At 41.3% G+C, this 13,541-nt stretch overlaps 1 protein-coding gene across 3 annotated transcripts; it reads right to left on the bottom strand.

The window, feature by feature from the left end:
- Positions 1 to 1,158: 1,158 nt before the first annotated feature.
- map2k4b (mitogen-activated protein kinase kinase 4b) lies at positions 1,159 to 13,274 on the bottom strand. 3 transcript variants are annotated; one of them, XM_086138538.1, is made up of 13 exons: positions 13,050 to 13,182; positions 11,774 to 11,809; positions 10,437 to 10,469; positions 9,156 to 9,258; positions 7,373 to 7,547; positions 6,998 to 7,117; positions 6,753 to 6,872; positions 6,603 to 6,654; positions 5,529 to 5,656; positions 5,161 to 5,238; positions 4,874 to 5,022; positions 3,606 to 3,651; positions 1,159 to 3,331 (listed from the first exon to the last, which is right to left on the bottom strand). In XM_086138538.1, exons 1-13 carry the CDS (start codon positions 13,159 to 13,161, stop codon positions 3,218 to 3,220), a joined length of 1,266 nt encoding a protein of 421 aa, XP_085994664.1. In that variant the 5' UTR covers positions 13,162 to 13,182; the 3' UTR covers positions 1,159 to 3,217. The 3 variants fall into 3 exon arrangements, with proteins under 3 accessions (XP_085994664.1, XP_085994662.1, XP_085994663.1); XM_086138536.1 differs by lacking the exon at positions 10,437 to 10,469 and having other exon boundaries at positions 13,050 to 13,273; XM_086138537.1 differs by lacking the exons at positions 10,437 to 10,469; positions 11,774 to 11,809 and having other exon boundaries at positions 13,050 to 13,274.
- Between the last annotated feature and the right edge of the window lie 267 nt (positions 13,275 to 13,541).

The raw sequence follows: 13,541 nt of genomic DNA, 5'->3' as shown, positions 1-13,541 counted from the left end.
GGCTGGGCAATGCATATTTATGATTTGAAGCAGTTGTGAACTCCGAAATAGCAAGCCCAATGTTGAACAGAGTGTGCCATCTAGAGGAGTCAAAATATACAACTGGTTAATGAAGGAAATGTGAAGCTCTGTTTTCCCACCACGACATACAATACTTGACATACCAAAACATATATTGATATTTAATATAGGTCAAAACAGCAATTAAGTCCTGGAATCATTCCCCACCGTTTCACAACCTCACGGTCAATATCAAGGAGTATTTTAGCTATTCCGGGAACTCTTATTTTTAGCCTTCTGTATATTAAGATGATGTGTTTACCTTGCATCCTTGCAACCGTGGCATCTGTTTTTTGGGGATTTATTTAGCAATAATTTTCCCCGCCCATGACAAAATTTGTGAAAAAAAATAAATAAAAAGAACAAGGAAGAAAATAGTACATGCCTGACAGAAGCTGCAATGTTGCTTAGCCACTGACTTCCTTAACATTGTTTTTTTTTTTTAAATTCCTGTACACGACAGTAAAACGGCAATAAATTCACCACAGCAAAATACAGCGTGTATTTTTTCTTTTTATATATACGTATTTTCACGACCATTCGACGCACCGTATGGTTGGGCGCAGTCTCATTAATGGGTGCTATTTCTGTATTTTACACATAGACAGAACGCACTGTATTATTGGGCGCAATTTTAAAGTGGTAAAACATACGCCAGCTTAAACATACGGCATGCATGCGCGCACGCTAAAAACACGTTAGCTTGTAGCATACGGTAGCATGCCAAGACATACATATACAAACTAAAAACACGTTTTTAAAAAGGCAACGGAAAACTGAGTTTTTCATTCATTGGCGGACTTCTTCCCCGCATGCCTGTCACTCACGTCTGCCTTTTCGCTCTCTTTCCCTCCATATACGTATATATACACGCCCACCCTTCACTGATTGGCCGACTTCTTTGCCACATGTCTGTCCACAGTCACTTCCGCCTTTTCTTTATATAAACAGCGTGTCGGCTGTCAGTCAGGTTTTGGAACTCAGCGCATAGACAAGACGTCATAAGGCGTCCTGTCCATTTTGGAGAAAATTTTAGACTTTTAATGGCGCCTTATAGTCGTGAAAATACGTATATAAAAAATAAGAACACAAGTCCAGTCTTTTCCACAGGAACTTTATTGGTAACCCTCGATAGACATACAATATAATATTAATTGCCCTTAATATTATTTTATAATCTAATATGAACATTCTAGTAGATTGCAATTTATACAACATGTATCCCAGTGATCTGCATTCACTAGGGCGAGAAAACATACCTCATAGGTGAGGAACAGATCAATTTTTTTTTTTTGGTAGGTTTTGCACCATCTCTGCATTACAGATGAAGACAGACAGATAAGTAGTGACAGAATCTCCAAGTTGACCTAAAAGAGAGAACACTGACTCTAATGCAATGCATCTCAATAGTCCTAATTTATGACCTCTCTGGCCCTTATTCGGGAGATTCTGGGCGTTTTGATTGAAATACATAATCATGTCATTTTTTTTCCATCTTCAGTGCAAGCCAGAGAGCGACATGCTTAGAAGAACATGCTGAGTCCACGGTTGAGTATCAAAGTGAAAAGTGATCTTTCACCACCCTCGACAGTTGTGGCTAAAGTGGAAGAGGACATCATTTAGCAGCATATTGGTGTTGTTTTTTTTTCTATGAGGTGGAAACCCTTGGGAGGCTATTTCTCAAATATACATAGTTACACCTGTTTGTCTTTGTAATGCAGCATGGTGGATCTGTGATCAGTGTGGTTGAGCAATAAAACTGTACAGTGCCAAGACAGGATGCTAAGAGGCACCAGGGCCCGCTCTCAAATGGAAAATTCCACTCCCTTTCCTTTTTTGCAAACTGCACTCCCCCACCCAACATCTTTGCGGTTTTGTTCGACTAGGCCTGAATGGTCTTGCAAAACCTGCCAAGAACAGCAGATTAGATGCACTATATACATACACATATACATCAGTGGACATCAAGTAACTTTACATCAGGCAAGCATTGCATTAGCCAGTTTGTGGGTTGTCATTATTTTCAAGTCACGAGAGATAAGCATTTATTTGATGTGAAAATAAAAAAATTCCTTCACCCTTTCAGGGACGGAGGTTACGACAGTGGACAGCCGATTGTGTTATCAGGTTACAGGTTGTCATTATCTATGCGTCAAAGGGTTAATAAGCCCAAAAATATTTATTCATTCATTTTCCGATCCGCTTATCCTCACAAGTGTCGCGGGGGGGGTGCCGGAGCACAATCCCAGCTGTCTTCGGGCAGTAGGCGGGGTACACCCTGAACCGGTTGCCAGCCAATCGCAGGGCACACAGAGACGAACAACCATTTACGCTCACACTCACACCTCGGGACAATTTAGAGTGTTCAATCAGCCTGCCATGCATGTTTTTGGAATGTGGGAGGAAACCGGAGCACCCGGAGAAAACCCACGCAGGCCCCCGGAGAACATGAAAAACTCCACACAGGGTGGTCATAAACGAGACTCATGACGGGTTTCGAAATCTATGTTGTTGTGGCCTAAGACTCTCCCAAATAGTTCTAATAATACGCGAGGAAAAATGATGTCTATCTCAGTGACTTGAATGCAATGGCAGTACAGAAGAGGTGCAAACTAGGACGACCTTGAGCGTGAGCATTGGCTATTGTCCTCATTGTGTGGTTAAGACAAACACTCACAGATTCCACATTGAAGAGAGAAAGGAGGACATAAAGCCACACAACCATATTCATAATTATCTACCCGGACAAGCGCGTTTTGCATACTCATTTAGTTACCGTGGAGCCAAAGTCCAAGACGGGTCGTGTGTGTGTTGACAGAGCTGAACACACAAAAGCATACGTGCAGTCTACAACGCACAATCCAAAAGGTGGCTATTTTTAGTCATAGTCCGTTTGTTTTATTTGGTAGATTTTTTTTTTTTCTTTCCGTGAACAATGAGTGACTTGAAATAAGATGACGGTGTGGTAGAAGAAGGGTTGGCTTCACGATATTTATTCCATTGCACCACTCGTGTTCCTCTCTTCTTTGGAACGTTCCTAAATCGGTGATTCTGTAAAAGTCCAGGAGCGAAGAATGCGCCAGTCGCCGGGCGAAGTTTCTTACCCGCTGCACGGGGTGGGGAGGACAGTGCGCTCACCCCCCCCCCAAAAACGCCCTCAGTCCACATACATGGGAGAGGTGGGAGAGGCGGGGATCTGATCCAGGATGCGGCACACATAAGTGGCGACATCCACAAAACGCTCTTCATACATGAGAATGAACGGATGTTTCTGGGGAAAGACAAACACGCGCGTTAATAATATAGATGAATAAAAAAAAAAACTTCTTTTAGAAGAGTTCAGACACAATTCTGAATGATATTATCACTCTAACGGGACAATCAAATCTGGTGCCACCAAACTGTACAACTCTATGTGCGGCTAATGAGCGGAACCGGGGACAAAAGAAATCTCTTTGAAGTCCGGCATCCCCCATGTATAGGTTGGAATTCTCAACTCAACTCCGTGACATTTGATATTCACTCCGACAAAAGGAGACACTTACCAGCAACTCCCTGTACTTTGGCCTTTTAGATTCATCCTTTGTAAGGCTGGGGAGATAAGAGCGTAATTTTAGAATCCCCCCCCCACAAAAAAAAAGCATGAAGTCATACACAGAAAGTATTCTTTAAAAATGATGTTTAAAGACCTTAATTCTTTTTTAAGAGCCATAAATGCTATTGCATGCCTGGGTTGTGTTTCTAGATTGCGGATTTCACTTATTGAAGTCGTGTTCTGGAACGTAACCCTCACGATGGAGGGAGATTTACTGGATTTTTTTTTTTTTTTAACGTAATAAATTTATAACAACTACATTTGAAAAGTCATACTAAACCTCTTTTCTCAATTACATCGAGAGTACAAGCATTTTGTGGAGGAAGTGCTCCAACTGACAAGAGCCCTCATCTATCCTGTGTTCTCCCCTGAAAATCGGATCTGTTTGTTTTTCTGCTCAAGCTAAAACAATGTTACTTTGGCGCCATCTAGTGGCACCGTTTGCATCGCAGGAACCCGAAATTATACTTCTGCTTCTCTCCCTACGCAGCTATTACTAGACCAAGTTTGTAAATGCCAAATTGTGAATTTAATGACTTAATTACTGTTTTGTAAGGTGCTCTTGATATATTCGCTTACCCATGTGTGATGTCCCGTTAGTTTATGCAAGCGTGGCATTTAGGCTAATATGCCAACTACCATATTAGTATTGATCTTAACCTTTATTTATCCGGGTAAGGAAGTTGAGAACGGATTCTCGTTTGCCATAGCAACCAAGAGCCACTTTGACTGAATTTGAAACTTTTAGAAAAAAAAAAGTACTGAACACAGTTGCTTGTTGCCGGCATTGGGCGGACCCCTCTCGCCTCCAAAGCCATTACTGCTCAAGAGACCAAAATAACGACATGTTTGTCCCGCTATTAACATTGTATTCCATTTTCAACACTTTAGATTGATCAATCATTTGTTTCAAAATAACAGGCGCACACACAGATGGTCACGCCACAACTAGGAGATTTGTGAACAAATTAAATTGAGCAGATTTGGGCAGAGGAGGTTTCAATGGGAGGGTTGTGTAACCGTATGTGTCATTTTGTGGCATCTATTGTCAATTACTTTCAAACTTTTACTATTCAAGGCAGGGCTCATAAGACTGCATGAATAAGGTGACTTGACTTGGATGTCACGTAGTCACGTTCCAATTCTATGGTTGGTGCCTACAGTGTGGCAGGCATTGGGAGAGACAATTTAAATGAAAACTGCATAACTTTTGCTTACCATAAGTTCACAAAATTGATGAACTTTGGGGAGAACTGCCTCTCCTCAGAATTACTGAGCTGCGGAGGCTCTCCTTTCACCACTTGCGTCAGCTGATCAAAAACACTGTTCCACTTGGGGTATGGAAACCTTCCAGTGGCCAGCTCATACTGGAAGCAAACACAAAAACCGTATGAGTTTAAGATGCCGAACAATCTTCAGTTGCATAACACCGCAATTCCAGTTGGTCCCGAGATAATCCAAAAAAAAGCTGTGATTTTGGCGTTGAATGGAAAGGGATTTCTTACCAAGGTGATTCCCAAGCTCCATACATCCGAGCGGACATCGTAACCTTGTCTAGAGGCACTGGGGTCTATTCTTTCAGGCTAAAAAAAACGCACAATCACAGCAATAGCCCTCATGTGGAGTTGATGGTTTACACTCGATTGACAAAAAAAGAAGTAAGGACACACCTAGTTCCACAACATAACACAAATACAAACATTATGAATGTTAAAAGTAATATTGTAAGCAGATAGTGATGCTTCGTTTGCATCCATGTTGATTATTTTTCTGCATTTGAGCCCACCTTCTTTCATCAATCTGATACATAGTTGTAACGGGTTGGCATATCGGATAAAGAAATGGATGTAAACTCGGAATTCTTTTTACTTACTGCCATGTAGGGCCTGCAGCCAGCATCTCTGGTCTTGGCTATGGAGTCCACGAGCTGGCCGCTGATCCCGAAATCACACAGCTTGATGTTACCCTTTCGGTCCATGAGAATGTTGGAAGGTTTGATGTCTAGAATGGTTGAGAGTGACTTTTTGGCTTAGTCCAACTTTCAAGAAAATTCTGTATCATGACGATTATTATGCAGGTAGAAATTAAAACCTCACGTACAGTCAAAACAACAACAAAAAAAATACTATAAGGGAGGCGCATTGTAATGCAATGTTTGCGTTGAGAATTCTGTTGATCATGTGGGATTCAATTTTGAACAGTCCTAACAGGGATGTGTAAATACCGTATTTTCCGCACTAAAAGGTGCTTTGGAGTATAAGGAGCAACTTCAATGAATACCCCTTTTTAAAAACTGTTTTCATGTATAGGGCGCACCACATGACATGGCGCAAAGAATAGAAGCTACAATAGCTGCTGCGGTTGCGTTAGGCATCCACTAGATGGTGCGACGCTTTATTTATATAGAGCTTTCACAACCGCTGCGGCTGTAACAAAGCGCTTTACAGAACATTTAAAATACTTTGTCCAAGGAATCAGAATATGGATCCATATATAAGGCACATCGGATTATTAGGCGCACTGTCGGCTGTGGAGAAAATTGAATGCGTTTAGGTGCGCCTCATAATGCAGAAAATACGGTAATCAAAATTTGAGCGGGATTTTGGCTTCTCACGATCAGAAAATATCAAGAAACGCCATTAATGTACTGAATGGGGTGTTTACAAGTGCCGACATTTTGAAACCACCCGGAATGCATCGTGCTGCTAATACGGCAAATATGTGACAATGTTATTCTGCCCTCCCTGAGCATGCTTTAAACTGTTTAATGAAACCCCATTCGACATTAACTGCAAAGCTTAACACACAACAAAAAGAGTTACACAGAGTGTATATTTAACTCATTCACTCCCAAAGACGTTTTTAAACGTCTTTTCAGACTTGGTCCAGAATTGGTTGGTACTGAATGAGTTAAACACAACACATAAAATACAAACAACGAGCTCACCTCTGTGAATTATTTTCAAGTTTTCCTTTAAGTGGTTCAGTGCTTTCACGGTCTGTTAAAAAGGCACAAAAAAACCCAACTATAATTCTGACAATATGCACGAAATCCCATTAAAACACACAAAGGAAAAAAGAGTCATGCTCTACTTACCGCTAATGTTATTTTGCCTAATATTTCCTCTGGAATAACATCATCGAATGCACAATATACATATTTATAAAATTTGTCTAATGAGGTAGACATAAGCTCCATGCAAATCCAACAGTCCCCCTGAAACAAAAATAAAAACCAAAATGTTACATAACACAAGACACCGTTATAAAAAATAAAAAATGATAAGACACACACAACACACCAAGAGCACATTTTGCCATGTTGCCCGAGGTTTGTCATACCTCTCTGAAGAGCGCCCCGTAGAACTGAACAATGTATGGACAGTCGCTACTCCTCATCACCACGTCGAGATCCATCAACAGTTGCTTTTGCTCCTTTTCATCCACAGTGGAACGAATCCTCTGAGGGCAAAAATAGCACAACCACACATCGCATTTTTGCGATCGGTTTCAACTTTGAAGGAGTCAAGATGCAACCGCGACCTTCTGTTAAGACGCGTCGATGATTCTGACACACTTACCACAGACATCGGCACTTCAGAAATAGTACGTCACAAAGTGTGCACCTGCTCTAACGTCAACTTATTTGATGATGTGGGTCATATCTTTGAAATTGGGTTGTCACAAGAGCAATATTTGACAATTTCGAGGAGTCACCTTGACTGCCATAATCTGGCCCGTGGGTTTGTGGACCATCTTATTGACGGAGCCGTACGCCCCACGGCCGATCTCCCCGAGGTCTCTCAGGTCCTCAGCCGTGAAGTCGCAGTGCTGCTCAGGAGAAATCTTCAGCTTCCCTGACGATTCAATGCTGTGCGTCCGCAGCCGCTCTCTACAGGACCGTGAGGATGGGTCAGAAGGGATGAAACAAGATGGAATCAATTAGCAGAGGAAGTAACAAATTAGGAGGAGGATGAACCCAAGAGACAACTGGCATTTATTGATTTAATATTATCTTGTATTTTTCAAATCACAAGGCGCAGTTTAAATCCTTGAAATTTCTCAAAAATCAACAGTGCGACTTGTCATCCGGTACGCCTCCTGAATGGATGTCGGCTGTTCAGTTTGTCGTCTGTAGTTCTAATTCATTTTCATGCACCCCATCGCTACAGGGCAAACATGTTTCCATTGTACCGTAACTAGAACTACTTCCTGCTTCCTTGTCTATGAATCATGAGAAACGTAGACCTACCAGCCTAAAGCTATAGTCGCAACTAACGGCGTGTTTCAATGTTACAAATGTGGCACAATATCATGGCGGTCGATGTAATGGGCAGATAAACAACAAAGCAAAGTTCCAATAGCTGCTGGGATTGAGCAAAAAAAGGAGCAGGTTCCGATAATGGCGAGCGAGGAAGTTAGCGCATCTTCTCAGTGTACTGACTTGTTGATAGCTGCTAAATTTTCAACCAAGATTGCATTTCGCAGCCGAAGTAACAAAAAGTACCATATTTTCCGATCTATAAGGCGCACCTAAAAGCATTCAATTTCCTCAAAAGCCGACAGGGAGCCTTATAATCCGATGCGTCTTATATATGGATCAATAGTCTGGTTTCCTGGACGTATTATTTTAAATGTTCTGTGAAGCGCTTTGTTACAGCTGCAGCGTTTGGGAAAGCGCTATATAAATAAAGCCGGATTGTATTGCAATCCATTTAGCGTAGCTCCATCTAGTGGATGCATAACGCAACCTCAAACACTATTGTAGTTTCTATTCTAACGCAGTGCATTCAATACATGAAAACTGTTTTAAAATAGGCCGTTCATTGAAGGTGCGCCTTATACTCCGAAGCGCCTTATGGTGCGGAAAATACGGTACTTTTATATCATTGTGCAGGTAACACGGTAAGAACACAACCACCGGTCACCAGATTGACGAGCAACGTCCAAACTTTTTTTTCGACTGTCGGAGGAGTCCTGTCCTTCTCGCTTCTCCGATTGAAAACAAACTCTGCGTGAACGGTGAACAAAAGTACATGAGGCCTGGTGTGAACCTAGCATAACAGCGCTAAATCTAGCAAACACTCATACGGTAAAATTTGAATAAACTATTTGACATACAATGCTTCACAAAGATAGTTCGCCTCGTGTCTGAAAATGTACGAAATTGGACCCGTTCGTTTATATTGTGCGTAATAATCTGGTGGGCCTATTGGTGCAAAATATATAGCCATTATTTTAAAGGTGGAAAAGGTTCCATGAAGTGACGTTAAGAGTTCTGTTGGGTTGTATTGAATTAGTCTCAGTGAGTAAAGTTTCAAATTGAGCAAAAAGACAAAGTAAAACATTTTTGATCTGTTAATAGTTGATGACATGTTGACTTTGGTTTATTAAAGGAGGTACGTGATTTCAACTCTGACACAGACTTGAATCACCAGGATTGATTTTTTTTTTTTGCCATGACAACAGCCAAAATTATAAATTGGCCAAGCCTACTCACATGTGGGGGTTCTGGAAGGAAGGGGGTGTCGGATTGAGCGGAAGGCGGGATGCTGGCTTCACCGGTGGGCTGGCGAAATTCAGCTTCAGCGCTTTACGTTTGCCTGGCGGAACAAAAACACAGGCGGGTCCATATTGCCACAACCATGCACATCTCAATACGATGCACTGCAAAACATGGTGTGATGTGCCAAGCGATGCGGCGTTATATAATGCTCAATAACTTCCACACTAAAGGCTACAGCACCCAGCCACAACATGATATGACCACTTGCATGACAGAATGGCATCTGAGACGAGAGCTGTACTGTGAAACCATAAAAATGAACATCTGGATAAATAAATATCACTCGGATAACGTCAACCCAAAAAAATGCACTAGATCATGAATATTTGAGACAACTGGATATCGTTTCATCGTGCAAGTGATAATAATTCACGTTGTGGAAGTAATTTGACACCAGACAGGTCAGTAACTAATGGAAAGGAATAACAGAAAGAGGAATCACCCATGTTAAAGGTTTTGGGGAAATTAAAAATAATTTACTCATTCACTCCCAAAGACGTATTTAAACGTCTTTTCAGACTTGGTCCAGAATTGGCTGGTACTGAATGAGTTAAGTGGCTCTGTGCATCATTTTTGACCCCGTGAGGATTGGAGAAAATCCGAAATACATTCAAATTGATTCAAACGCGTACGCCAACATCGTATTTTTTAAAAAAGCATTGACGGTAGATGCTCAATAACAATAACATGCACATATGTGCGTAATGTGAGGCTCCCACTGGGTGTGACTTTTATGACCGTGAGCCACAAGTAATGGATCATGGGAAATTGCGTTTCCCAGGATGACACCAGCTGAGAACCCCTGATCTAGAACAAATCATTTCCCACTGTGACGGAAAGTGCCTGGCACATTCACAAGTGTTACGTCCTCTTTGCAATGCCCCTGTTCAAATCAAGCGCAAAGCGATTCCAATACTATCAAGTACTAATCCAAACATGGCGTTCTTGGCCAAAGTTGAGTTAAGCAGTGGAGAGTGGACAGACTCCCAAATTACCAAAGCACCACACAGTCTGCCTCAATAGTATATAGTGGCTTCCTTCCCATGCATTTGACATGTCAAATAGAACAGCTCTCCATTCAAATGTGCCTCTGACAGCAGCCCGTCATGACAAACGGTGTCCAGAAGCCGAATGACAGAAGCGAGGGAAACCACCTTAGACTATTGAGGTGTACGTGTACCCACAGAGAGATTAGCGTGCAAGTTATTTGCTTACTTTGGGAAACTCCAGACAGGTTTATCTGAAATCCTGAAGTAAGAATCAAAAGAACACACACTTACTTTTGATTTGGTTTCCTTTATGACTGCGTCACGATTCGAAAGTGTATTTTAGGTGGATTGGTTGATTAAAACACTGTGAAATATTTTTGCCGTTGCGATGAATGTGATTCATAATGGGATCTTGCCAAGTTTTTTTTTTTTTTGTGGTCACTACACAACACCACAAACACCCGTTGAAAACGGACAAATTGGATCATATTATGTCTGTGCTGAAACTGCCGCTGATGGGTTGAGTTTTTAAACGTGTCATTTGGGCGTCTGTGCTTGCGGGTTGTTGCATGTCTTCCATACGCCATATTAGAGACGTTTCACTCAAAATGTACGTGGAAATAGACCGACGGTATGTCAAATATCCGAATCGGGCCCTTGGATCTGGATTGTAAATCCAGCCTAAACATCTGTTAACATGAATAAAAGTAACGGTATGGTATGCTGTCCAGTGTATTATTGTCTAAAAGAAAAAAAAAGGGAAAAAAAGCATTTAGAAAAGGAAACTTACCCAACAACATGCAGCTTCACGATATAAATAAAGATGCAAGGGTCAGTCAAACCTCGGTTCATGAACTTCATTTGTTGTGTGACTCGGGTTGCAAACCAAAGCATATGTTCCCACTCTCATTAAATAGTAATAGAATTAATCCGGTCAAGCCCCAAAACAAATTTTTGTTTACTTTGTTTTGTGGCTTTGCGTACGACTGAATATTGGGACATCTTTAGCTGCTTTTACTCCCGCTTTGCTTTTAAGAATAATGCAGATCTCGCCAAACAAAATTGTGGAGCAAATTCAGAAACACGAACACGATCATGTTCAGGTATTATTTTGTTCTTTGTCCGACTGTAACAAGATTAGACGTTCTAATAACACCATGACTTGAATTTTTCACTTTATTGGGAGGCTTACTTATGGCTTATTTAGGGAAACATGGTGTAAGTAAAATATAGTACATGACACTGGCAACGAACGTGTGTTGGAGAAACCATAACGGTTTATTCTTTGCTGACGCTGTGACTGCTCGTGAATGGATGCAAAGTTCAAGAACCGAAGCAAGAATAGTTTGAAAAGCTGATTGGTAATTTTGTTCACAAGTGTCATTCATGAATCGAGGTGTTGACTGTGCACATAAATTACAATTTTAAATAATAATGCCATAACAGAAGGGTTTTCGGGGACGTTTTTAGATATTGATCTTATTTGCGATTATAAGACCCAAAGAAAGTGTAAAAATGTAAAACAGATCACTTCCAACACCCTAGTAAGGTAAATGTGAATACCTGCTTCATTTTGACATCTCCAGCAGCTGTTGGTTTCTGTAGGGTTTAGATCAAAGATTTGATACTACACATGTGCCACAGCTTAAAATCATGCAAATACATATTTGTGAATAGGACCATGTTGCTATTTATCATGTCATCATGGAAGGGGGTGGGGTAAATCATTCACTGGAAATATCATCCATCAGCAACCATCTATGCACCCCTCACCGAACACGATGCTGCCTAATATGCCATCGCACTTTGTCAAGAAAGTGTGAGAACATTGGATCTGCAGATTGACACAGTTGTCATTCTGAACCAAGGCAGATCTAGAATTTGCAGCTGGGAGCTTCATGACAAGGGAAGTGACCCTTCCCATGATCCGTTCCGTAGACTTTAATAACAATGTAATACATTTAAGAATAGATAACACATCCAATAATAAATCAGGATTGAAAGCAGATTTACAACTCATACGGTGGGTTTAATGCTTCATGGAAATAATACTTGATCTAAATCTGTATTGCATTAGGAAAGTGTAATTGGCTCGGGTCAATCACCAGCATTGAATCATAAAAGTCGGGTGACGAGACGCATGTATTATAATTAATTTGTAGTTCAGTTGTAATGAGATATTGTGCGCATAACAGTGGCGTGGCTGAAAAGAAATACTTTCAATGCAGGCCTGGTTTGCTCACTGCTAGTTTCAGCAGAACGGCAGCACCGTCAGTGACGTTGGTCCTATATTTACTTATGAAATGCATTATTTGCGTTTCTAAACATCGTAGTTTTGGAGTAATGCGGATCGTGACAAACGGGGGCAATGCAAGTCTCCAAGATGCCAAACAGGCCCGGCGATGCAGCAGCTAAACGAGGCTACTGCATCATTGCTAACCTGATAGCTGTGAGTTGTTTGTGGAGCTGTTTGAAGTTAGCTAAACCAAGCTAGGGCGTATGCGGAAACGGTCAAATGTATACTTCAACGTAAAAGACTGCACAGACCTTATTGTTATTATTATTCGTGTTATAATTCACAAACACGAGACACGGTGTTCATAGAACGTTTCGTGTTTATATGGTTTACATTTCGATTTGTAGTCCATGGATTTATTCGCGTGTCAAAACAATTCATTTAGATCCAACAACAATTGCGATTTTATTTTGAAAAGTCCCACTACGTAGTCAGATATCAATCTATGTAAATTTACAACTGTTCCTACTTATGGGAGCTACTATGCTACATTTCCTTACAGCTCGCGTTTTAAGACAGACAAGATAAAATATGTTTGTGTACCTTGCATACTGCTACTCTGTGTCTGCTGGTGGAATTGGTGCGACGCGGATCCGACAATGCTGAAGCTGTTGCTGGAGCTGGAGGAGGTGCTGTCAGGACTGGGAGTCGCCATTGTTGTGTTGGGTTCCGACAGCAGCTCTCGGGCTGCAATGCAGATAGTGAAACTTCGCCCTCTCGCTGCCTGCAGACGGGACACTGCGCAACTTGAACGCAGCAGACGCGATATGGCCACGTCTTTGCTGACGCTGCCTTCACGTCCTGTCGGACAAACCACAATCACATTACCCACTCCGAACAACGTCCACAATCTTTCCCCCTTAAAAATAAAATCAAAATATCAAATGAATCCTGTTTATTACTGTAACTATTGGCTCATCTTGGACAGCAATGGTGTATTAATTTCTCCGTATGAGTCATATTAATTTCAACGGTGCCAGATTATGCCGGGAAAAATCATGAGGTGTGCCGCAGTTAACTGCACATTTACACTTA

This window comes from Hippocampus guttulatus, chromosome 19, assembly GCF_054856545.1.
Source record: "Hippocampus guttulatus isolate MCC_2025c chromosome 19, RoL_Hgut_1.0, whole genome shotgun sequence".
Lineage (NCBI taxonomy): Eukaryota > Metazoa > Chordata > Actinopteri > Syngnathiformes > Syngnathidae > Hippocampus > Hippocampus guttulatus.
The sequence above is the reverse complement of the archived record's forward strand: the minus strand, read 5'-3'. Positions and strand labels throughout refer to the sequence as shown.